The sequence below is a fragment of the Aedes aegypti genome, chromosome 2 (genome assembly GCF_002204515.2).
Source record: "Aedes aegypti strain LVP_AGWG chromosome 2, AaegL5.0 Primary Assembly, whole genome shotgun sequence".
Lineage (NCBI taxonomy): Eukaryota > Metazoa > Arthropoda > Insecta > Diptera > Culicidae > Aedes > Aedes aegypti.
The window spans coordinates 152,933,938-152,961,461 of NC_035108.1; the positions used below are offsets into that span (position 1 = coordinate 152,933,938).

The following is a 27,524-nucleotide window of genomic DNA, read 5'->3' on the forward strand; positions in this document are numbered from 1 at the left end:
TCCAGCTATTTTTCTGAATAATTCTCCACAAGCAAAAATATTCCTGGGGGTTTTCTCCAAATTTCCTCTGAAGATTCGAAGACAAGACATTTTAAAAAGAATTTTCGTAATTTTTATTTTTTGTATAGCCTAGAGATTTGAAGCAGAATTTCCATAAATAAACATAAACGTCATTCACACTTAAACGGTTTCGCCGAGAACCCTACAGCTGATATCTCGGTAATAATTTGACGATTCTCGGTAAAACTTTCACCGAGATCTTGGTAAACGTTTACCGAATCTCGGTAACGTTCGCCGAGATCTCGGCAAAAAATTTGGATTGCCGAAATCTCGGTAAAATAAGTACCGAGATTCGGCGTTAAAATTTACCGAGCTCTCAGCTGTTGGGTTCTCGGCGAAAAATACTGAGGTCGGTGAAATAATATAAGTGTGTTTGTGATGAATTTTGGAATCATTTCTAAGCGTCGCGAAACGATTTGTATAAAATTTTTTGAGAAAATGGTTTATTGGAATTCGTTGGGATCCTGTGGTCTAGGTGAAATAGTTTAAGCATAGAGAAGCGAAGAATTCAAAATTTGCATCAGTCCAATGTTACGTACTTTCATGTGCAGAAGGCTTGACCTGCGCAAATGTGCGCAAGGTAATGATTCTGATACTGAAGTGTTTTAGAACACAAATTATATGCAGTAGACATCTCCATTCATTACTCTTGTCAGCAAACACATCACTGCGACATACATGTTTCCACAATTTTATAACTTGACTGGCTTAGACCGGCTGGCTTGACTGGCTTCACACCGTTCCAAAAAACCGTAAAATTATGGATCTTATGTCTCTCGAATGATCAACATGGATATTAGCAGTACGGTTAGTGAAATTATAAATTCTTCGCACAAACTAGTTCGCACTGGTCAACCCATTTCTAAAATCCCTCTCAGTTCTGTGGTTGATTTTCCAGGAATTGAACCTGCTGCCACCATGTCTGGCCAAGGCGTACAAGTGTGGGAACCCAACCCATAATAATCATTCTCTGCATCTTTCTTGTTTGCATAGTCCTCGAATAAATGTTGTTTGCGGCAAAAAATGTTGCGCATTTCTTTGAAAACCTATGACTCGTACGACCATGAGTATCCCATTCAGAAACCAAACTACATAGGTAGTCGATGGACCGAACCTATAGGAACGAGTTAACACGGATACAATCGGTAGCTGAGGCGCAGCATTTAAATTTTCACAAATCTTTACTGAGTGATGTGCATGTTAAACAAGTGGATTGATTGATTGTTCGTTGAGCATAAATCACGCTGCTGAACAACATCAAACAACACAAAAACAACACTGTTCTCGTAAGAAATTGTACTCGAAAAAATAGAATGGTGGATGTGTAGATTAGTTTTGGCACGTACCAAAAATGATTAACGCCCAATTTTATGTAGATAATGTTGCTGCGCATCGAACGGTGCACGTGTCGTGGAAAAACAATTGACCATAGTGCCCGATTCGATCCTGACCGTTAATCCGGGAGAGTATGGCTTACAATCGGCTAGAGGAAGTGGGTGTAAAATGCGCCATCAGGATTACACTGCCACCACAATATCTTCAATATTAAAGATAGTCAAATTCGAACATCTCACAGGATATTGCTATCGATTTTAACGCCTCTCGTGGAAAAACATTTTCCATACTTAAGAGACATAAAACTACATAGTATCTGCTGCTTACATAAGAATTCAGAAGCACCATTCAGAACAATTAAGAAAATCTAACTTTAATAACATAAATAATGAAGGATTTCAACGGCTTGGACAACGGTCCTAATTATGGACTCACACTATAAACAGCAAACTATAACTTTAAGTATAATATTTGTTGAAAAAAAAAAATACAAGTTAATCGTGTCTTTGTCTTCTATACGTTACGTTGAACCTTTAGTTTACAATTTTGAATATAAAACAACGAATGTTCAGTACATGGCGTTGTAAAACTGTTTTGAAAATCATTTACTGTGTTTTCAATTCCTTTAAATATAATTTCTCAGATATCTTTGCCTCAATCCAATGACTGATGTTAGTAATTGTGATCTTATATTAATACGACTTCCATATAAACCCAATTAGAATAATGTTTTCAACGAATTTTACAGTTCAAATTGTTTTTATCCTTATGGGGCGCATATTACCCCATCTTCTCTTCGTATCGTGACTCATTGTAGGTGGATTTACGTCAGAGGACATAGGGTTTGCATACGTAATTGTGTCAGAAGTATGAAATACGAGTTCGTAGAAGTGGAAAGTTTAATTCTTCAGACGGATCCGCTATTATTGTGTCTTTAGGTACAAGGGTTTGGCCGCGGAGGAACTTTTTACTAGTCAGGGCCGCACGTTACCTGAATATTGATTGCAAGCAGATTGCGGATCTAGATCTGTGTTTTGATTGTGGGTAAAGTAGTTAAATTTATATTGGTCGTTGTACTTTGGGGAAACCCAAACCGGACCTTGGCTATCGTATCTAGCGCAAACTACGCAAGATTTGAAGTACTTTAAATTAATGATGGAAAATGTATTCTCAGTTTGATGCTTTAATAAAAATGGCACTAAACGTGTCGTGATTAACTGATTTTCCTTATGAGGATGATACCCAACCTTTTATTGGTACAGTAGACGTTCGATGTTTGAAGAGAGGAAATTATGAAACAAATTGAAACAATATGTTATCATCAAATTGCATTGGATTTTGGAGATGTCCAAAGTAGTCACGGTACTTGGTTTATAAAAACACATTTTTGTTGCTATTCAAATACAATTTGTATTTATATCTTAATGCGGGGTTTCTTAAAAAAAATTTGACTAAAGAAGCTATTTTTAAAATAAATTGTGACGCGGAGAATCTTTTCATTATTACAACTTTGTTTGAAACCTGGAATTTAGACGCGCATAAATCGATTCAAAAACTCAAACGCAAATGACGAGGTAAGATCATGTAGATTAAATTTCTACTATTTTCATCAGTTAGTCCCAAGCAGTCATCTGGTTGGTTCCTTGTGTGAGTGCAGCTGATTTGGCGATACTGGAGTAGCAAACACGGGCGGCCAATCATGCTCAAACTCAATACAGGTTCTCCATATTGAAAAGTAATTAAAATATTGGGTCAACCCTTCAAAAGCACCACCGTTTGGAATTTGAGACAAAACGGTACATTAGAAACAAATTTGATTGGAAAAAATGGCCGTTGAATTTGCGTTTTATTCGATGCTCCAAATATGCACATGAAAATGAACTTACAACACTGAAAACGGCCTCACAGTTGAGGTCAAACAACGCGTACCTATCTGTTAAAGATTCTACCCCATTACCCCGAATGACCATACCCCGAATCTTAATACCATGGGGAAATGTCATCAATGTCTTCATGTCTTCAAGAAATAGCATGCAGGGTGATTGAATTCGTGGTAATGGTGATTCTATCCCATTACCCCGAATGCCGTTTCCCCGAATGACATCACCCCGAAAGTCACTACCCCGAACAGTGATGCATTTGAACGCGTTCAGTTCGCGTTCCAGTTCATTTTGTTTTTGTGTTCCTTCGATCTTTCCGGACAAACATGAAAAAAGGGCCATAGTTTTCGATGCATTCAATTTTCATTACTATTGAAGAAAATCAAAAGATGTGTGTTTAAATACTTTATATACAATCGGAATAAAAGTTGTTCTCGTGACATTACCTTCGAATAAGCATTCAATTTGTGTCACCTTTGATGAAATACAAAAATATGTTTTGATCAATTACGCGCTTTCATCATGTTTGTCCATTGTTCAAGATCCTGGCTCACAGTGACAGTCCATGACAGCAGAATCTCGGCTCACCTTGACGTAGGGTTTCAGTGCTAGTAATGGACCCCTTAGTAGCTGAGATGCATTCTCGGCGCTTTTCTGCAATGATAGCTTGGATGGATATACGTTTTGTGCAGTCTATCAATAAGTTCCATGTCTTTACTTCATAGTGCGCCTTTAAAACATACAAAATCATTCGATTTATCCCGTGAAATACTCATTTGGAGAACTGTTGACCTTAAACCTATTATGGATCCCACCTATGTCCATATTGCGGATGTTTACAAATTTGACGCTTCCTATTATAAACCCTCCATTTGATTCCCATTCTTGCCGACGTACCTATTATGGAAATGCTAATTATGGACCCTCTTGTGTGGTTTCATTCACAAAACTGTTTAAATAGGTATCTGTATTTTTGCGCCTCGGATCAAATATTTTGCCCGAAACTTCTTACTAAAATGCAATCGAAGTTCCCCCGGTGGATTTTCATAGGAATAAAGTTGCTTTGAGTGTTAATTTTATGTTTTTCAGTAGGGGGTCCATAATACGCAAAGGGTCCTTTACCGGCATCGACTCCCCACGTAAATTTCGTATCGGTTTCTCCCTCCCACATCAATACCATTTTCTCATATCTATGTTTTTTGAGTAGGCCGGTCAATTATTGCACATGTTAGAAGATAGAATTGTAAAAATAATACTCAGGAGGGAACAAGGTAGACGATGATGACTTCTTAATAGGTCACGAATCATGCAGTGGACGAGGATCTGATAACCCTTAAACTTTAGGGACAACAGAAGTATCACCCAAAACCGACGATGATGAAACCCCACAATAAGCTCAGCAGCGGATATCAAGAGCAACAAGCAGAGGGCCCAAATTTTTAAATGTCAATATCGGCGCCTGTATCGCAGAGATCGCCTGTATCGTTATTAACCTCTCCACCGGCAGCCTAATTTTTTTACCACAAAATATTCAAAAAGCGATAACTTTGTTTGTTTTGTAATATTTCTGCAAAATATTTCCACAAATCCTAAAAAAGCTTTCCTATTTTTAGAATCTGTGTCAATATTGATCAATAGGGGCAAGAACGTCGCCGCCGCATACGCGCAGCATCTCGAGGTAGCGTTGCCGGAAGTGGGCGAGCTTGTCGAAGCCCCTCTTGAGCAGGGGCACAATGCGCGCAAATAGCAGAATTTAACCACTACACTTGTGCAAAGTGTAACAACACGAACACAATGATGGCGCGCAGTAGGGAAGAGAGCATAGAGTGATGCTGACGGAGTGTGTTGGCAAAAGATGCTCATGGGTATTTATTGGAACGGGGCCGACGAGTAGATGACGGATTTTAATGTCCGAGGTAGTTTTGCAATCCAAGATGACGACTTCCGGTTTGTGAAAAGATGATATGGATATTGTCGGCAGAACATTTGGAACGGTGGCAGACCTATACATCCGGCTGAAACGTGAAGCAACAAAAGTCCTGGTGGTGAATGCGTCAAAAACAAAGTACATGCTGATAGGCAGAACCGAGCGCGACAGAGCCCGCCTAGGAAGCAGTGTTACGATAGACGGGGATACATCCTTTTTTTTTTTCTTCTAAGCAATGAGGGGATAATCTGCTCAACAGACTCCGAACCAAGGTCCGGGAGTGTGGGGTTGGGGACCATTTACTACATGCAAGCAGTAACTACACCCCCTTCCCACTAAACCATTTCCATTGCCGCCAAAACCTTCGTCTCTCCGGGACCACCAAGAAGACATTGCTTTGGAGAGGGGCTATTGCACATCGCATCCTCCAGGTTAGCTGTGTAGCCATGCAGTAACGAACATCGATGACACGCTTAGGGGGTCCACAAAGGTAGCATGCTAGCGCTTTGCCAGCTTCGATTCTACCCCATTACCCCGAATCCTATTACCCCGAATGCCATTAACCCGAACGCCATTACCCCGAAGTCCAAAACCCCGAACGACCCCTCACCCCGAATGACATTACCCCGAATTCCTATATCATAGGGAAATGTCATCAATATCATCATGTCAAGATAATTGTAAATTCGGGGAAATAGCATGGAATAGATGGAACTCGGGGTAAAGGAACATTCGGGGTAATGGAATTCGGGGTGATGGCATTCGGGGAAATGGCATTCGGGGTAATGGGGTAGAATCGCACCGCAGGTATCAAGAACTGATACTGCGGGCTTCGCAATTTGACCTACTGAAGGCTCAGGCCCTATCAGCTAGCACCAGCTGGGATTGCTGAAGAAGGGGCCTCCACCTGCCCCGAACAACCAGAGGCTCGTATCCAACCCAGTAGGCCGGCGCCACGACAGCATCGCTACCAGGATGTTCTCCCCGCGGCCACTTAATCGCTGTAAGGGTCGATTTCGACCGTAGGGCACCGGTATGACCTACGTAGCCGACTGCGAACCCTTGGACCACCTGTTGTTTAGCGTCTGCACTAGCCACTCCTCGAGTCCACTCGCCACCTCCTTTGTAGTTCCGAGACGATGTGGGTGATAGCCGATAAAACGGCATTCCAGCCAAACTCGTCTTCACACATCCTCTGAACCAAATTGTCCGGAGTCGTGTCCCGACCGCATGTGGCAAACATGCGGTCACGCATTGTGCGGAAACGCGGGCACACGAACAAAACGTGTTCCGCCGTTTCCTCTAATCCTGCACAAACCACTTTGTGCAGGTTTAGACGGGGATACATCTGAGGTGGTTGATGAGTTCGTCTACCTCAGATCCTTGGTAACAGTTGATAACAACGTTAATCGTGAAATACGAAGACGCATCATCAGTGGAAGTCGGGCCTACTATGGGCTCCAGAAGAAGCTGCGGTCGAGAAAGATTCACCCCCGTTCCAAATGTACCATGTACAAAACGCTTATAAGACCGGAGGTTCTCTATGGACATGAAGCATGGACCATGCTGGAAGAGGACCTGCAAGCACTTGGAGTGTTTGAACGAAGGGTGCTTAGAACCATCTTTGGCGGTGTGCAGAAGAACGGCGTGTGGCGGTGTGCAGGAGAATGGTGTGTGGCGGCGGAGAATGAACTACGAGCTTGCTGGGCTCACGGCGAACCCAGTATCCAGAAGGTGACGAAGGCCGGAAGGGTGCGCTGGGCATGGCATGTTGCAAGACTACCGGACAACAATCCTGCAAAGATAGTGTTTGCGTCGAATCCGGTTGGCACAAGAAGGAGGGAGCACAGCGTGCGAAGTGGCTTGATCAGGTTCAACAAGATCTGGAGAGCGTGGGCCAAAATCAAAGTAGGAGGGACACATCCATGGAACGAGTAAATTGCCGTATCATTGTTAACGAGGATTATCAAATTAATTGGTGTAACACCAACTAAATAAATAAATTGCAAAACTCATTTTCTTTGTAAAATCTATTTGACGTAATGTATCACTTGTTTCAATATGGAAACTATTACATACAAATGTAAAAACTGGTCAATTTTTAAAGAAAGTTCTCTGGTCAATAATTTGAAACTGCTCGTATGAGAAATAAAAGGAAGTATATGAGTGCTTAGTCTATATAAATAAAAATGGAATGATGTTTGTATGTCACGAAATGGCTTGAGAACGGGTGATTGGACTAACATGATTCTTTCACTGTTGAATTCGTCCAGAGCTCCGACGTGTTTGTGCAAAGAAAAATATTAAGGAAGACATCGGAATAGTGAGGAAAACGGGAGAAAATAATCTGACATTTTCTACACGGGACTTGCATAGCGCTTTCCAACAGCCTACTTGATGGCAAAACGAAGTTTGCCGGGACCACTAGTAATAAGATAAAATATATGAGATGATGTTAATTCAGTGAAATGTGAAAAATCACAAAATTCATGCTATCATACGTCAACAGCAAAAGAGGTTTGGTCAGCCATTTGGAGCCCTATTGGAACCTGATACCGAGTGTCCGAAAATGGTCAAAATCACTCTATAATTCATGACACAAAATTCAATCACAGCTGGGTGACAAAGCATGAATTTTGAGCAGATAGACAGACAAGACACAAGGGGTGGTGGGGAGTTTGGTTTGGTCAAAACTCTCCCTGAGCAATAATATTTGAATTAATTACTGTTATTTGCAAACACTAGATCAGTAGGTTGCATTAACAGTTATATTCTTCTAAGTTGTGACTTTTTTTTATATCAAAAACGGGGTCTTTTGATAGGGTGATGAAAAACATACTTTTCTAACTTTACTGATAATTATACTGCAGGCTTTTGGCATCTATTTGGTATTTTTCAAAATACATGAATGTAACATCCGAAACTTTAACAATCTTTTAGTTGACGGAGCATTTAGCCAAATTTTAAATCCTTCAGGCCACGTGAATTGTTGGATAAGCATTTCCTTTGTTTTCAATGATTACGAATGAAATCCTAGTCCTAGAAAAACTCAAAGAGGATGGCGGTTCCGTTTTTAAGCTGAAAAATCACAAATCGACACTGTTCCTTCATAAGGGCTTAACTGACATGAACGATTTCTCTTCATCGATCCCTCTATTTCATTAATAACTTCGCCAAATTAAAAATAAAATGTTCATGAAGCAAGATTTAGTGATTTTTTATCCTTCAGCACGAAAACATGTTACAAAACAGTTAATTAGTTTTTTTGCAATAACTCAATGCGTCCAAAGATGAAGAGAAATCAATGAATGAAGATAAGCCCTGATGGAAAATCAATATCGAAATATTTATCTACAAGCTAAGAATGTTTCAAAATCTGCAATGCTGATTTTCCTTCGACCAACAGCTAATAATAATCGCAACATTTCCTATGCGCTGGAAGATCATTCACGTCGTTGAAACATTTGAAAACGTGTTAAAGAAAAAAAAAATAGGCGAAGAGAGATTGAACGCTATCACTTCTATCACACTCTAAGAGTGAAGAACTAGAATTCACACAAATAAAGTTAAAAAAAGCTATTATTCTAACGTATGTGCTTCCAAATATAACTATAAGTGAAGAAATAGTTTTGGATGAACTTTCGAACAAACCACAACCCGGTTAACCAGTTGATGATTTTCGACAGCAATCGATATTGCTATTGTTGGACTAAACGAAATTCAAAGCCTGGTTGGTTGGAAAGAGATGAAGACTTAAATTGTTATCAGAATATTTAAATTTCAAATGAATCTTATAACCATTCATATTTGAAAAGCTAATCTATGCTAATTTTTGAAAAGAATAAAGTATCCTGTGGAACACAAAGCTTATTTCATCCACCACAGGCGTATTTTGGAACGTTTTGGTAAAATTACACATAGTTCAACAGACTCTTTTTACTAGTGGTACAAAAAAGTATGCCTGAAGCGGACGAGAGAAACTAGGTAAAATTTGTCGTCTTTGACTTCCGTTTTATCGTCTACAACCTATCATAGAGCCAAATCCTGGTTGCGCTACTGGAAATGTATCAGTGCATGATATTTAGGATCCCTACCGGAACCGATATCCGGTGACCATGTTCCCTAAATGACCACAATAGTTTCCAAACCGAAACGTTATGTATTCTTTCAAATAGATCAACTGACTTTTGGAATTTTTTTGATGAAATTTCTTGAATTTTCTCCATAATTTTTATTTTGAATTACCCTAGGTACCCAACAAATTCGGACCTAAATCCGAAACCATCATCGAATTCAAAATTTTTAATGCATTATTCAAAAACATAACTCATTTGTTATTTTTCCTGGAAATCTCATCAAAATCGATCGAATGGTGTCGCCACAGAATTTTAAAAACTTTGATGATAAGGTAAGGCTCTTTTTCCTGTCGTTAAGTCCCATATGGTACTGTTCTAAGAGCTCTTCCACAGTTCTTAACTAAGAGCTTTCTTTGTTAGCTGGTTATGTTTGCATTTCTACATAGTGTGGTAAGCATGAAGATACTCTATGCCCTAAGAAGTCAAAATACTTCTAATCTGAAAAGATCTTCGATCGGTTGAATTCGAACCCGCCACTCTCATCATGGTCTTGCAGAATACCTGCGCGTTTGCTGCTACGACTTTTGAATGATATTTGTCAAAATATGACAATATCATATGTATCAGTTAGCTAGAGGTACAATTTCAATCAAGTTCATCCTGTTAAGTTCAACAAACAATGATTAATTCGGAAACTGCGCTGATTAAAAATCCAAAAAAGCATCATGGGCCTTTAAAAAAGGAAAAATGGGCCTTTTGAAATTTATGCAAGATTATTGAACTTATAATTCGCACAGTGCATAAATGAATTAATTTGCATCTGACTACTTCACGCATAATACTAAATAAGAACTTCTTCTGATATGCTATCAAATTTAATTTTCAACCGCTTCCGCTAGATTCGAGCGGCTCATTTAGTAATAAAAATTGGCAAAGCTAACGCAAATGGCAAAAAGACAGAATCGTACGATTATTCAAATTATCACGGCTGCTGAAGAAGTACAACTTCGGTAGCACCTTGTGAATAATAATCACAGTAGAAGATAGATCCTATCGAATTCAATCAGAAACCATTCAGTACCCGAAAAGGGGGTGCAATTTTTTTCGCAAACATTCCTGCATATATCAGTTGCTAAACGATGTACGAAAAGCCACAGCCAAATGAATCGAAACCGCATGGAGTTCTTGCACTAAATAAACGACAAGCCTTCCGCAGAGTTTTACTTTCGACATATATATTTTGACACGTTCTTCGTTGATTGAAATTCGTTCGGCGTTCCTGTTGTCAAACAGATTATCCGGAGAAACTGATCGAATTTCCTTGCGATACACTAGGTTTACCGTCCGCTACAGAGAATCCACCGGTGTATGCCAAGCTTACGTCCCGGTTCCCAGGGAGATGATATGTCTGGCTTCCAGACTGTCCAGCAGAGCCCTGTAAATGTGAGAATGTTAGTACACAAATATTTTATTAGATTCGAATAACGTCAGATGATCATACCGTGAATCCACCTGGGCCGGCTTGGAATCCTTGCGATGCAGAATTAGCGGCCGAGGCTCCAAAGCCACCTCCAGGACCTTGGTTGAAGAAAGATTGTGCTCCGGCGTTGGCTGCACTGGCTCCAAATCCATTTGGACCAAATTGTTGGTTGAAAGCATTTGCGTTAGCCTGTGCGCTGGATGCTCCGAATCCGCTATAGGAAAATTAAGAATGAAATGAGGAGGAGGTAAAACAAGAAGTAAGTCCCAATTCCCGACAGAGGTCCCTTTTTCGACAAGGGATAAGTTTTACTAATATCTTATCAAAAAAAATTTTTTTGACGTGTGATGGTAAATAGAAAGCTATAGAAAGTTGTTTAAAAAGGAGGTGCCGAAAATGCCAATCGTTACCCTATTTGGTCAGATTGCTATCAGTAAGCTAATCGATTTCAACCAGGTGGCGAATATTGCTAATTTTATAGGTTTTTAAAATGGTAGCTTTCAGACACTCCCCAAGGCACCCCGACGTTCATAAAATGGTCATATGTCTTCATTAGGGGTGGATGGTCGCTGCAATTTTAATGTGGACACCGGAAAGCATCCCAAATTCTACTCGCGTTGGATCAATCACGTCGATGAGTGTTGAAAAGTAGCCTCGTGTTTCAAGATGGTGCAAAGAAATTGGTGACATGAAATCGATTATCTCCTATCTCATCTGGATAGCCAGTTGATTGTGTGCCTACGTGAATTCAAGTAAATTTAGACGATCTTCAAACTTTCAGGGTCAAACCCGCTATTAAAACGTACCCGGCGCTGCTTCGAATTTGAGCAGTCACCGGAATGACCACCGGAATGCTAACTAAGCTCCAGCACAGGGAGATCGCAACGCGTGTTTCAATCAAGATAGAAACCGTTGCAATTCACGACACAATCAACTTCTTGATAGTAGAATGATACTGATAAAATGTTTGTCTCGGACATGCAATCGTGTTGAATGATTTATTTATTTGGCGAGCATTTCGCGCATTAGTTTAATATGACATGATGCAGACTATCGGTGTGGTTATCGAAATTTGAGTTGAATGTTTTAAATATTCTCCATTTGTTTTGAGCAAACTAAATTCCTCGCTTAGTTTGATGATCGCTTAGGAATAAATCAGGGGTATCATATGAGAGCCCAGTCATCTCTAATTTTTTTTCTTCTTCTTCCTGGCGTTTGGGATTGACACACTTGAGACAGAGTCTTTTCCTAAGCTTACTATTCTTATGAACACTTCCACAGAGCTGAGTTAATTGCTTTATGGAAGCCAAGGAGTCTTCTGCACTTCCACAAGAAAACATTGGAAGTTTGGATATGGGAAAGGAGCATGAGTTTGCTACTTTTGGCCGCCCGTGGTTGCTACTCCAGTATCGCAAGATCAGCTGCACTTACACAAGGAACCAACCATATGACTGCTTGGGATTAACAGTGTATTAGTGCTGATGATCTTCTATTTTCAGGCAACAATGGTGCCTGCCCCGTCAGAATGCAGACCAATGAGGGGAAGGGGAAGAGGAAGGAGTTGATGATGCATTCAACTGCCTCCCACGGTACACGGAGAAATCAAACTACTCGCTGTTGTCAAACGGAAACAACTTAATGATAGGTATATGTTAGTTAACCGAAATTTGGGTTATCCCACGGGAGAGCCGAATTGCGTCAAAAGAAGTCAAAGTTGGGTTGATTTGTGGCTCCGTGTAGATCGTATAAACCATAGGACTGAAACGTCTTTCATCCACGAAAAACTGAAGTGAAGCAAAAATTTGGTGCTGAACACTCGTTTTCGACTGCAACATTTATATTTCACTTATCATTCATTCTGGTGTTAGGTGCGTATAATTTTATCAAGTTTTCTGTTAATTTAGCCACATCTTATTTAGTGCAATGATAAACGGTTATCAATAGTATTTTTTTTCTCATGCGACGTTTGTTGCTACAACGCGAGGTTTGATGGGGTTAAAGCCTAAATTTGTTTACTAAGCACTAGCGCCACGCAGATAGGGAGCGTCCATTTATTACGTAACGCGAAATTTGGAAATGTATGAACCGTAACGCTTGAGCCTACTCCCCCCCTCCCCTTAGAGCGGGTTTAGAAACAAAATGTCAAAAGACAAAACGACGAAACCCAAAACGTCGAATGCCAAAACATCGAATCCCAAAACGTTGAAAGGGACAAAATGTCGAAAGCAGTCATTTTTCTAGCGAAGGCCTTTGGAACTAGCGTGGCTAAGGAAAAAAATCGATGCGATGCGAACGGCATTGTAAACAGCAAAATTTACTATTTTCAACAAAGTAAGCATGGGAAAATTTTCCAGTAAACTGTCAATTTCAGATCCATTCCTAACCAGACAAGAAGCAGTGAAGCACTTTGAAAAACAAAATTCATACACCTCTGGACGCAGGCAAATGAAGAGAAAAAAGTGCTTTAACGTATACTGGGGCGTGTTGGAAGGAAAAGTTCTGAACATGATATCAATAGATGTGAGCAGGAGTTGGTTTCATTTGTTAACTTTCACTGTGATGACCTTACCATTTCATCTTACCCCAGCCATTTCAACTTGCCCCATGTACTTTACAGTTTTTCTTTTTCCTACAACTAGTGAGCGAACAAAATTTTAATTTGCACCAAATCAATATGCCTCAGAATTTGGTAATTCCAGTCAGTGCTGGGAATGGTAATAGTAGTAGGCTTGAATTTCGCGAAAATCACGTGGCTCTCTCACTACAGTAGTTTAAAATCGTGAATCTCATCAAGTAGCCTATATTGGGTACATGAATTTCTCTAAATCAGTAGCAGACATCATGTATACGCGCTTCACATCAAGAGCTTGAGATCAGCTTGCCATGAGCGCACAAAAATAACCGCGCGTTTGAGCACGTGCTATGGTGAGACACATTTTTTTAGATCTCATGTAGCAGTGTACTAGCTCAAACGATCACATCTGCACTGGCTCATGTGCCGTCTCATGAGAAAATCTCAATGTGACAGTGCATTTGAGACTCGCTGCCGTTCCAAAAGCAAGGGTAAGGGATCAAATCTTGGATTAAACTGCCTGTAAGCACTGACGCGGTTCAACGCGGTTAAGATTCTAGCATTTGAATTTAAAAACTTATGCTGGCCACCAAAGAAGCATAGGCATAGACCGAAGCCGTATGCTTCCGTGGAGCTGTTGTACTAGGCAAACATAACTGCAAAAAAGTACTCCAAGTAAGCGCATGCGACGAGCCTCACGAGATGTCTCATGAGACTCGCTCACTAAGATATATTTTGTACGTATCTGCATCTCGTGTCTCACATAATCTGTGAGCTGCGATATGGGATATCGCATGGCACACTAGCTCATTTAGGTATACATGAGAAATACGACACTCTGATTCAGTAGTGTCATTGAAGGCTCTAAATGCGGGAAATGCAGCGGGATATAGAACATTTTTCTACAGGGTTGCCCTTAGCAACGGGTGTTTTGCAATTTTCAAGGCTCTTTGCCTACAGCAGCGATGGGCGTGAGTTTCACTGTCTTCGCTGACTGTGATTGGCTTTGTTTGACTACTGTAGAGTGAATTTCAGATTTTTTCCCAACCCTGATTCCAGTTGTTTCGTGTATTTGGAGCGTTAGCATTTTGCGTTCGATAAATTTGTTTTAATTTTTTAAAATAAAATCTTTGTATATCAATAGGTTCATATTTTTTTAATTTTTGGTTACATTACAGTTAAATAATTTCTCAAATATGTATGCAGAAATTATTTAAAGGTGAATTGAATTTACTACTGGTACAGTTTTTTGTTGTTAAATAGTGTATTATTTATTTTTATAAGATACATTCATTCTTTCAACAAACTAATGACATCAATTTTATCAAATTTATTAGGGAATTCTAAATGTACTCATTCTTTTATTGAATTGGACCAATTTAATCAATTTATTAACTTATTTTTCGGTAAAACATTTTCAATATTTGACTGAAACAAGCACTTCGATGAGATACGTCAAAAATTATGTTATAACCTGAATATCAAATAGATTAATTTTACAAAAAAAAAGTTTTTTTACAATTTGATTTTTATTACCTTGAAGGTGGTATAATTAACTATAATTAACGATATCATGGTGATTATATTGGTAAACAAAATATTTTTCAGTTTCTCAATTGTTTAAAACATTGTTGAGTGTTTGAATTTAACGTTACATTAGTATAAATTTCTTTCTTTGCATTTTTAATTAATCGAATAGCGCAAGTATTGCCCGCCACACTCGATTTGTTTTCTATGACGTATTGTCCCTTAGACGTTTTGTCCCTTTGACATTTTGGTTTCGACATTTTCTATTTTTGGCGTTTTGTCCTTTCGACGTTTGGAATTCGACATTTTGACTTTCGACGTTTTGTCCCTTCGACGTTTTGTCCTTCCGACATCTTGGCATTCGACGTTTTGGCATTCGACCTTTTGTCTTTCGACGGTTTGTTTTTCGACGTTTTGTCACCCAACCCCTAGAGCGTTACGTAATTTGTGGACGCCCCCTAGTGGCTGGCTTCAAGAACTAGCACTGAGACGAGACTCGCGAAGACGGTCTTCTTTTTCTGTGATTGCTGAGTTTTTTTTAATTCCGCTCTGTGTTTATGTCAATCATGCGCAAGCCTTTACATGAACATCTCAGCAACAAATTATTGCGTTTGCATCACACCGAAGCATAGGGTAACCAATATATTTTGGACCCCTATATATGTTGGACCCCCTGGGCTATTTTCCCGCAAATTTTCCAGTTTAAATCGAAAGACCAACTCAATTCGCATGCCATTTGGAAATATAGTACTATTCCGCACTTACATTAACCGTTTGTACATAGGAAATGTTTTTATTTTATCTGAAATTAATTTAATTTAATCGGTTCATCTATGCAACCGTTACCACACGTTACACACAGAAATTGGAGCCGTCACAAATTTTTCAAATGTAAACAAAAACATTTTTTCAAATTTCTGAACTAAAAGCGTAGAATTTCTTCGGGTTTCCATTGGCAATCGATTAATTAGACTATGGGCAAACATATTATACAACCAGTGTCGTGGACTTTGTCGCCAAACGATAAAAAAATGCCGGGGGTCCAAAATATATACTTTGAGGGTCCAAAATGTATTGGTGTGTCCAAAATAATGAAAAACAGTGCTTCACAATTCAATTATTTTCGACGTTTTTTTTTGGATCCTACGTATGGGCATTTTTATCTCGTAGAGGGTGTCTTTATCTACATTTTGGCATGTTCTTTGACTTGGTTACGCTGTGCAATTAATTAATTGGAACAAAAAACTAAAATCACTTCCTTAAGGGGTCCAAAATACGACCGTTACCCTAAGTAGCCTTTTTAGTGAAATTCAATGCCAGTAAACGTAGCAGACCTTAGAAATACCTTAGAAAGACTGCCTATGTATCATGCGTAAGGAAAAGCGTGCTATAATGATGAAAGAATGGAAGCGTAAGGAAACGGTTTAATTCTGTCCGTCTCGGGTTCCAGCAAATGCTATGAACTGTGATAGATCAGCTGTGATACATTAAAAGTGGTAGATAGAAACAAGTGAAAGATACAACTACAATGTATGAGGAAAGGGATGGGCCTGGGATTGAACCCATGACCTTCTGCTTATGGAGCAGAAGCGATAGCCATTAGACCACCAACCCCGTCTATATTAACTGGAAGTTTGGATATGGGAAAGGATTCGATAAAGATATAATTTGAAATTAATACGTGAGTGTATACACGGATGACCGATATTGAAAGTGCGGTTACTACGCGAGCCGTACTCGATCATGATTTCGTTGCTCGATCCACAGGAGCATGCAACAGATTCAAAGGATCAAACACTACTCCCTAGTTTAGCTATAGTTCCAATTATAATTATAGTGGATTATACACCGTTTTACACAGACAAAATGGGACATTTCTAGTTTAGTAGAACACATTGAGTGATCAAACAGTTGGGTTTGTATGTAAAAGCATTCACATAATGTGGGAGATGATAAAACAAGTTTAACGTAGCTAAGTATTTTGACGTGCTCTTTGGTTGTACATTGTTAAAGATTCAAAGCGAATTCAATGATGTTTTCAACAACTTGACTTCCCGTATAATTGACGTATAATATAAACCTTAAGAAAACCATCGAATTAACTCGATAAAGGTTATTATTGATTACTAGTGGTCCCGGCAAACTTCGTCTTTCTATCAAGTAGGCTGTTGAAAAATGACATGCAATCTCTCATACAAAATGACACATTAGTTTTCTTCCGTTTTTACTACTATTTCGAATACTTTCCCAAACTTTTTCTACGCACGAACACGTCGGAGCCCTTGGCGAATGCGACAGTGAAAGAATTGTTAAAATTCGTTGAACCGTTCTCAAGCCATTTCGTGACATACAAACACCATTCCATTTTTATTTATATAGATAGATAGATTACTTGAACCCAAGATTGGCCGGTTATGCCAAAACTGTAATCCCATTTAAACAATCTCATCGCAGCAAGTTTACGAAGCTTATTTTGTTTGAAGGACATTGTGTTGTTCTGAGTTTACCGAATTGAAGAATATAATTTTAAAATGCGTCGAAAACAAAGTACATGCTGGTTGGCGGAACTGAGCGCGACAGGACCCGCCTAGGAAGCAGTGTTACGATAGACGGGGATACCTTCGAGGTGGTGGACGAGTTCGTCTACCTCGGATCCTTGTTGACGGCTGACAACAATGTTAGTCGGGAAATACGAAGGCGCATCATCAGCGGGAGTCGTGCCTACTATGGGCTCCAGAAGAAACTGCGGTCAAGAAAGATTCACCCCCGCACCAAATGCACGATGTACAAAACGCTCATAAGACCGGTAGTCCTCTATGGGCATGAGGCGTGGACTATGCTCGAGGAGGACTTGCAAGCTCTTGGGGTTTTCGAACGCCGAGTGCTAAGGACGATCTTCGGCGGCGTGCAGGAGAACGGCGTGTGGCGGCGAAGGATGAACCACGAGCTCGCTCAACTCTACGGCGAACCCAGTATCGTGAAGGTAGCTAAAGCTGGAAGGATACGCTGGGCAGGGCATGTTGCAAGAATGCCGGACAACAACCCTGTAAAGATGGTGTTCGCCACGAATCCGGTCGGAACAAGAAGGCGTGGGGCGCAGCGAGCTAGGTGGATTGACCAGGTACACCAGGACCTGGAGAGCGTGGGTCACAGTCGAGGATGGAGAGAAGCGGCCATGAACCGAGGGAATTGGCGAAATATTGTTGGCGAGGCTTTATCAAGATAATTGATGTAAAGCCAAATAAGTAAGTAAGTAATTTTAAAATGCCCTTAGTTGCTACTGTGTTTTTTTTTTTCTTTTAAATCCAAATCGTCCAATCGATTTTGACGAAATTCAGTAGGGGATAAGTTCAAACTATATTTCAGCCCCGATCGAAAAATCAGGTTGATCGCATTAGAAACAGCTGATAAATGGCGGTGGGAGGAAAGTGGATGTTTAAGCCCATGTGAGCTGTGCCGCAGTTAAAACCAGCAATATTGTTTAATGCGCATATTTTAAGTATATTGCAAAGTGAAGCGTTTACTCTATTGGGATACTTTGTGGGGCTAACCAACCAAAAAGTGGATTCCAAAATTTAAAGTACTAAAACAGATGTGAGGAAGATGGGTGATCTGCTGAGTTTGACAGTGGTGTCACTCTCCTGCTAGAAACCGAATATACTCTGCATATCCACAGTTGTCATGAAAAGTATATTGGGTTAGTAGGCACGGTGTCTCTGGTAGAAAACATTAATATAAAAAAAATCAGTATCGATGAAACACCCACCAAATGAAAGCTTAGGCTTTCCCCTTTCATTTGAGACCGGTTTGAAAATGTTCTATCGGGGGGTCCTGAACATTTTTTTTTTATTTTAGTAAGAGATACGTACCATAGGTGAGCTTCTTCCACCAATAGTATGATACAATGAATCGTTTGTACCATATGATGACAACTCAATAGAACCGTAGAAGGCCATGACAAATATTTCTGGACAAACATTTGCAAAGGGCTGGAGAGGTCTTGAGCCTTTTTTCAGAAACGTTGCTGTTGAGCCCTTTTTAGCTCGCCCATGCAAACTAACACCACTATCAGAAAGATTAGTGTTAGCTATTCCTGATAGTAGTATTGGTAAGCGTGTTCGAGTTGAATTGGGCTCAACAGCGTCTTACAAAGACATTGTTTACCTATGTCGATGTGCCCTTTTTAAATGTTTGTTCAGATTTCCATAAAACAAGCTTGTTTTTGTTTTGGCAGTGTTGCTGTTCAGTTGATTATAAATTCAGTAAATAGTAAAATTGTATATCTTCAATCACAATTTATTCATTTATACAAAACTAAAATGGATGTAAATAGTATTTAAAATTTTGAATAAAAAAAATGTTTAGAGATTTGAAAGATTTCCAATAAATAACCATTATTTAGATTCAGTTGTATGCTACGGTCTCAAAATTCAAATATATTTTCATAAGATATTGCTTTTTACGATTAGTAATAACCAAAATGTTTGAAAGCATGTACTCATGGATCATTACATCACCAATGGTTTCACAGATTGCAAAAAACAACTAAATTGGCATCAATGGTAGGGAAATCGGCGCTGCGTTATAACGCTTCATTGCTTAAGTTGTCGCGTTCTAAGGTGGTATAGCGAAAAATTGGTGCTTGTGTCGCGTGATAAGTTTATAAATTCATTGTTTTGGGTCAACATTTTGGTTTGCTGATTAGAGGTATGCCTGTTAATAATTACAATAAATATATCCCAATTTCCCACCTAATAATAAATATATATATTTACACTACACTCTGTCAGGAGACCTGAAACATGAAACCGAAAAGTCATGAAGACAATCGTTCGAAGATTAGCGTATTGTGTTTAAAGAATTTGTGTCTGCAACCGTTATCAGCAATAGTGGTTGATATTATTGAACAGCACATTCTTCACGACATCAGGATTACAGTATGGTATTGTCCTACAAAAATATGTCGAGCTTGCACGTTTATTCGTTCAGTAACCAGTTAAAACTTTTGAATATAGCACTGTATAAATATAAATTCAATTTAAAACCTACCACTCGAAGCATGTAATGATGTGAGAACAACAATCTCACCAAAACTAAAGGGAAAACGTGGTAGACACAGTAATGCAAAAAGTAAGTGCAAATTGAATTGGTTGGTTGTCGAATCTACACGGTTTACCACCCAACTGAGAATCTTATTCAACATCTGTGCAACCTAAAAAAAACATTTTTTCGCTGATGACTTGTTCTTGATTAAAAAAAATTGATTTGAGCACCAGATGAGCGTTGCAGTTGAGCAACTGTCTAAGGGGTTTAGATGTTGCAATCGCCCCAAACATCGCTTTCAAAATCAGCAGACCTAACCAATCAGTTCAGGGGTTTTTAGAGGTAACACATTTGCACATTGATTTGAATGATAATGCAGAAACTGTAATAACGTAAATTTAAATGCATATAAATGCGTTCAGGGGCCTTTCTTAGCCTTAGTGGTTAGAGTCTGCGGCTACAAAGCAAAGCCATGCTGAAGGTGTCTGGGTTCGATTCCCGGTCGGTCCAGGATCTTTTCGTAAAGGAAAGTTCCTTGACTTCCCTAGGCATAGAGTATCATCGTACCTGCCACACGAGATACGAATGCGAAAATGGCAACATTGGCAAAGAAAGCTCTCAGTTAATAACTGTGGAAGTGCTCATAAGAACACTAAGCTGAGAAACAGGCTCTGTCCCAGTGAGGACGTTAATGCCAAGAAGAAGAACGTTCAGGGGTTAGTTGATTATGTGACGTCCAAAAAGGGGAGTTGGCCTGGGCAGTTCGATCTGCAAGCGATGGAGAAGGGTCCTTTAATCATTTACCCTGTCGATTACCGAGCATAATTCCGACGACATCGGGACTCAAGGCCGATGTAAGGATACTGGCGTAAAAATACTGTTGCTGTTTGCTGTTGCTTCTGGCGTTCCAGAAAAATATGGCAATATTGAGAAAATGTGGAAGACACTGTTGCTTTTGAATAATTTTAGGTGCTCCATTGCTGGAGATTTGAAAATCGTCAATCTGTTTTTCGTAATAATGGGAGGTAGTTCAACATTTCCTTGCCCATACTGAACCACACAAAAAAGATTTATCCAATTTAGCTGGTCATCCACAAATACTTTGTCACATACGCGTCCGCGAAATGGAAAAGTCTCGGCTTGGACCATGAACTGGCGAAGCAGTTCTTCAATTGTATTTACTATCCACTGCTCCAAATTGATCCAAATAATGTCGAGGAATGGGTAAGCATCAGCAGTTTGATTGTGTGATTCATAAAGATGACCTTAAAATAATTCTTTTATCACAGGTGAGGATCATCAGTTGCCAACACCACAACAAAAGTGGATTCACCAGATGAAACTGTCAGAAGCTTTTGAAAAATCGGCATGTTTTGGAAGTGTAATGGGATCTAAGTTTGCTAGCAATTGTAATTTATCGTACTGTTCTGTAAATTATCTCTTTTAAATGAAAAAATGTATTTCAGGCCTTTGATCATTCTGATCAGGTACATAAAAGTTGTTTTCAAACGAGTCTAGATGATGATCTTGCAGAAAAGTTGAGAACTTTTCAAAAACGTGGATTGCTTACCCAATAGCTCGAAGTTCCATATTTCCGCTATCATATCCCGGAGTTTTGTGAAATCACAGGAACTGGTTTGAGCAATTACGGGAAACAAGCCAGTGAAATCGTGCATTTCGATTTTCAAGTTGCTTGGAATCATGTTAAGGTTCCGGAGAACTCCGAAGCATATGATCGACAGCTTCTTTGAGCTGTAGTAATGTACAATAGTGAGCATTTGTAAGCCGTATTATCCGTATTTACTTTATCAATATGTCGTGTATATAATTGGTTTAAATAGAGTGGTATAATGCTAAATCTAAATCCTTTTTATTAATTGGTTAACTATTCGTAGTACAATTTCTCATGGCTACCTAGATAAGCATGAAAGAAAATGACTGTGTGAACCATAATTAAGAAATCAGTACTGAAAAAACGGCATTGTACTGTTTTGAAAAAAATGTTCAGGACCCCCCGATAGAACATTTCCAAACAGGTCTCAAATGAAAGGGGAAAGCCTAAGCTTTCATTTGTTGAATTTTTTAGCGATACTGATTTTTTATAATAATGTTGTTCTACCAGAGACACCGTGTAGGATAAGGTGATGATGAAAGTGATGCAATCCATGATATAATCACGCCTATCTGGATTCTCGATATTACTACATTACGCATTGCATGCCAAACAAGTGTGTTTCCGGTCCTATCGCTCGCTCCGCAAGCGACACAATCGATGGACCACACAGTAATGACTCGATAACGCCTTTGTTTTCTTCGCCCTCCATAGCACGAGCGGTAGAATGAATGTTAAGAAAAAACAAAAAAAGTACTGATAAATGAATGTCGTCTGACACATTTCATGAATCATAAATTTTGAATAAATTCAAGAGATGCCCGACCATAAAAAACAAGATTTGTTATGTAGAATGTTACACCCACACAGTGAAAGCAGCTTTCATCACGAAAAATATAGAAATAAACAAAACCGTACTGTTTTATGGCGACACCATCGTGGTCAGATGCATCGAATTGACATTTTTTATTTAGTACGTCCGTTTGATCGCTCGTTTTGTGAATTTTTAAGGCAAAGTTTCTGAATTCTGAAATGTTTCTGAGCTATTTTCGTAACAACGAACTTTTTTATAAATAGCACTGCGGAACACGTTTTTGTCTCAAGCACGAAAAAAATGCTATTTAGTAAATTAAGGGTTACTGAATTCATCGCCGTTTTCAAATAGTAGTTTACGGAACAAGTTGCAGAATGATGATTTTTACAGCACGAGTTCTATATTTATCCTACGAGGCTTGCCGAGTAGGATAATTACGACGAGTGCTGTAAAACTCGAGTTCTGTAACGAGTTGCGTACAACATTTTTTGCAATTTCGTAGAAGATCACTTGAAGGTATCAGAAATTATATCGGAATGCATTCACCATCATTTTACAATTTCTGAAAAAAAAATGTTGTGTAATGATTCATTACGAAACTCAAAACAGTTGCATAATGAGAAAGCGTTGCGTAATGAATCATTACAGCACTGGTTTCAGTTGCGTAATGACTATTCCCGCACTTCAATGCAGGAAAGTAGGCCGTTTCATGACAGGTTGGCGAGATGAAAAACAGCCTATTACGATGATAAATTGCAAAAAAATCATAGCACGTCTAGTTTCTGAGATAGTGACTGTTGAAAAGGCAATATTTGACTATTTTAGCCTACTTGCATGCAAGTTTGACAGCTTGTATGGCAATTTATTTGCCTAATTACAATACGTTCGATGATCAAAATCGATGGTTTTGAAAAGTATTGTATTTTGCTATATAAGAGAAACGAAGAATTTTGTATGACGACTGAGAGCATGTTGGAAAAATCAATTTAATATAAACTTAATCGTAAAATTTCAACCAAATTATATCTGAAATAAAAGTTAAAATCATATAATGCATGCTTGGTGGATTAGATCATAATTTTTCTGATAAATCATACATTAAACTTCATGTAAACAACAATGAAAACAGAGTTTTATAGAACTTTGGAGACCTGTAGATAAAAATTGTGACGTGCTAGAACATTTCTGAGAACGGCATCAAATACAGTAGCTCCAAGTCTACTGGAGACACAAAATTTTATCCTTGAGACAAGTAAATATATAAATATTGTTACACTGCGTAATATAAGCACACTTATTGAAATATCAATGAGTCTTATTGTAAGAATATCAATTAAATTTTAAATGCAATCATAACGTTTACCACACTAGGACTTCCAATGCATACATCGATTAACATGCTCACCCAAACTGTCGCTTAACTCGTGCGTTGTCGGGCACCAATATATCTACGACGCTTCTCACGTGCCTCCTCGCAGCTGGATTGCTCTTGCGCACGTTGAGAGACGATTCCACTCGAATCTCCTCGTACGCCCCTGCGTTCTCATTGCTCTTCGTTGCCACATCTGTAAGTGAAATGACAAAAGTAATTATTAAAATTCAAACCACTCGACCGTTTCATGAGTTCTTAATTGCAGATATGCAAATCCGTTTTATAACTGTCATAAAAGCGCCCCCGCTCCATAGCCAGTAGAAGTAAATTTTATTTATTTTTTGCCAAATTTCAATTTTATATTTCGCTGCAGCCAGAGCTTGGGAAATTGTTGCCTCTAGTACCATAATAGAATCTCCAGTTATTATCTAAAACCAGTTTGGATCGGGCTGCACGTTGACGACAAACACGCACGATCGATACTTTGCGCCGAAAAAAAAACCGGGCTCAGTCGTCCAATGCATGTGAATGTTTTGATAAATGCTAAGCGTATGCATGTGATTTTAGGCTGGCCCAATGTTTGTGACAAACACCAAATTCAACATGATTAAATATATTCTCGGTTTCTTGTGAGTATTATCCTTTGGATGTTCATATGAATTTTGATATTCTATGTGCTAAAGTGTATGTCTCGATCAACCAAAATTTAAAAACCACATGATTAAGCTTGTTTGTTTCTCAAAGCTCATATAACTGAATTCGCTTTGAAACCAGCCTAATGATTGACCGTCCCGATTTAGGATAAGAGACTGTGGGAAAATCCAATCTCAGTCGTCGCATCTAAATGGACCGGTTTCATTGTCACCGCAGGAACATTAGGACAGTATGTAACTGCAAAAAAATATAACCTCGGTCTGCAGAAAGTTCGAGGCGTACGGTGTCTATGATATGATTTAACTACAAAATAAGTATCGTCAAGACACCTTCAAAATAGAATCTTAGTAACTTCACTTTAAATTTATTGCCAAAATGCAAATGTTCCATCGGAGGGTCTATAAAGTGTGTATGTTACCCATTTTCACCCCTCTGACCCATTGTCACCCCCATAGACGGTACTAAAAAATATTATATTTTTTTTATCATGAAAAATTCAAAAATAAAACAAAAAATTATATTACACAATATCTTGTTTTCATAATTTTTGTTTTTCATCATAAAATCTTAATAGAAAATAGATGTTTGAGGCAAAATTTCATGATGGAGATTTGTTTAATAAAAAAGTTTTTTCTAAAAACAACTCTTTACTATAGTCACTCTATGCACAGTCTGGCGAATATAAAATCCGAAGAACTAGCAACGTGATAATTTCATCAATATCGCTGGCAACTGAACAAGAAGTTTTAGCAGTGGCGATTTCCTAACCTCAAATCTACCTGTTCCACGAATAGAAATTCTTGAATTTCAGCAACAAATTTGCATGTAATGAATAGAGATTTGTTGGATAGGACGATTCCAACAATTATCTTTTTGATTTACAATCTAAATTTGCCGAAATAGACATTTTTAGAGTCGTAGAACAGGTAGAAAGTGAGGTTACGAGTCGCCACTGAATTTAAGCCTTCAAGTGACCTTCTTGTTTGAACAATGACCAAACAATATTTTTTTCTCGATCAACCAATGAGTTTCATTAAGGTCAAATTTCGCCGAATATTTTTGAACTGCACGTCGTTTTATAACCAATAAAGTTTGGTACTATTTTCTGTAAAGCGAATTATTTCTATTTTTTAATTCATTCAAACATTACAATACTGCCCACCGATTCAAAATGAATATGTTCTTATTATTAAATAAGAAACTTGAAATTAGCTTTTAACTTTTAACATAATGATTATGATGATCACTTCTCTTGTAGTAGCCATTTTCGAGTTATTTCAAGTTTAATGCAAAATACCATTCATTAAATAATAAAATAGGCCATTATCCATAGTTATTCGTGATTCTCCATTAAGAACAATGAGCCTTTGCACGTGTCATATATTTTTTTCGCATAGTGTCAAATGCGAACCCAAACTGATATTTTTTTTTTTTTAGTTTTAAATTTCAATAGAACAGATTCACTACTTCGAGACTAGTTCAAGATTCCTTTTTATCAGCAAAAAATATTCAGCAAGTTCAACAAAATGAATTCAATCAAAACATCAAGTGCAGAAAATCGATTCACCCGGTTTCAGATGTCCCAAACATCGATTAAAACAATCGATTAATCGGAATGAAAACATCGATTTGGTCGTCTTCTGTAAGAAGTGCCGTAAGCATTCATAAGCTTCCACAGATGATAAAATTCAAATGTTATAGCATAAAACATGCTCGTTCGCTTCGATTTTGTATGAATTCATCTTTGAAAAACATTTTTCTTGATTGTTTATTCTGAACATGTTATGAAAGTTTGAAAATTTACTTGTTTCATTTTTACGGTGCACCGAATATTAGCACTTCTAACTAGTGATCCATGATATGGGCCAAGAAATGATTGTTTACCACGGTTATGGATCACTTCCAAAGAATGTAGATTTCTGCCATTTTAAGCATTGGATGCGATATTTTCAGACAATAGCACTAAGGATAAAACTCATAAAACATCAAGGTTTGTAAATTTCATTTTTTTTAGCAGACAAAAATGGGTGGAAAACTTGGTGTAGAGCGAAAACAGTTCATGTCTCAGTTACTACAATGTAGTATCATAAAAAGGGCATTTTACCCTTGTTTCCAACTCTAACACTAATAATATGTGACGCATTGTTAACTTTCGCCATATCATGCAATACAGATGCATTAAGTTGAAAATCTCTTGATTTTGTGCACTGATCCGTACTATCACAATTTGATCCATAATATGAAAATTGATCCATAATATGGTTTTCAGAAACCGATACAATTTTAATTTTTACTCAATCCTATGTAAATATTACACTCAAAATAGTTGACTAACCAAAGTTCCAATTTGAAACGATTCAATTCGTGCTTTTAAATTACAATTTTGCGTTTTCCATGTTGTTTTATTGAATTATATAGGTTGGCCTCCACACTATTTGATCCATTACTGTGGGGTCATGGTACATGCAAAAATGATAAATACCCAAAAAAAAATATCTCAGTCAACAACTGTGTAAGTGACCATCTCTATCCATGCCTTGAGTTAAGAAATTATTTTGAACTTGAGCAATATCTTCAAAATTGTAGTTAAATTCAAACGATGTTTCGTTTGAAATTGACGAATAAGTTTGTGTTCCGTCAGTACTATCACAAATTAGAATTACGTACCTTTACCTGAACTATGAGCACTGCTAATAGCTAGAAATGCGACAAGTAATAATACCGAAATGAACTGTTTCATTGTTCTACTAAAATGTGATAAATGCCAACTCAAATTTCTTAATAAACACACAACAAGTCTTGCTTTCTCTCTCTGAAGATTCCGTCCGATCGCAGGCACACACAAAACTAAACTAAAATATCATTCTGTGATCCCATTGTATTGTCGCTTCTTCCATAAAAACCTGGATTCCGGTTTATTTTCTTGTTTGTGATCATGTTATTATTAATGTTTGTCTTTATAATCTTCGCAGCATCCAGATGAAGCACACAGTACGAGCGAAATCGACAAACTTGAGCAGCATAGCTATAGGTATGCAAATTGATAGCAAAGTTGGAGTAAACTGATGCGATCCAGAGCTGACTCAGGTTTCTTGTGTGACGTTTTAGATTTAATAGTATGAACTAATACGGCTATAAGTGCCGCGTAGGGATGTAATATATAAAATATAAT

General features: G+C 38.3%; 1 protein-coding gene across 2 annotated transcripts; it reads right to left on the reverse strand.

Annotated features, from left to right (window-relative positions):
* Window positions 1-10,496: 10,496 nt before the first annotated feature.
* On the reverse strand, window positions 10,497-27,394 carry LOC5569608. 2 transcript variants are annotated; one of them, XM_021842788.1, is made up of 4 exons: window positions 27,026-27,394; window positions 23,732-23,891; window positions 10,780-10,972; window positions 10,497-10,713 (listed from the first exon to the last, which is right to left on the reverse strand). In XM_021842788.1, the coding sequence occupies exons 1-4, from the start codon at window positions 27,090-27,092 to the stop codon at window positions 10,573-10,575; spliced, it is 561 nt and encodes a 186-aa protein (XP_021698480.1). In that variant the 5' UTR covers window positions 27,093-27,394; the 3' UTR covers window positions 10,497-10,572. The 2 variants fall into 2 exon arrangements, with proteins under 2 accessions (XP_021698480.1, XP_001652888.1); XM_001652838.2 differs by having other exon boundaries at window positions 27,020-27,391.
* Window positions 27,395-27,524: the final 130 nt, after the last annotated feature.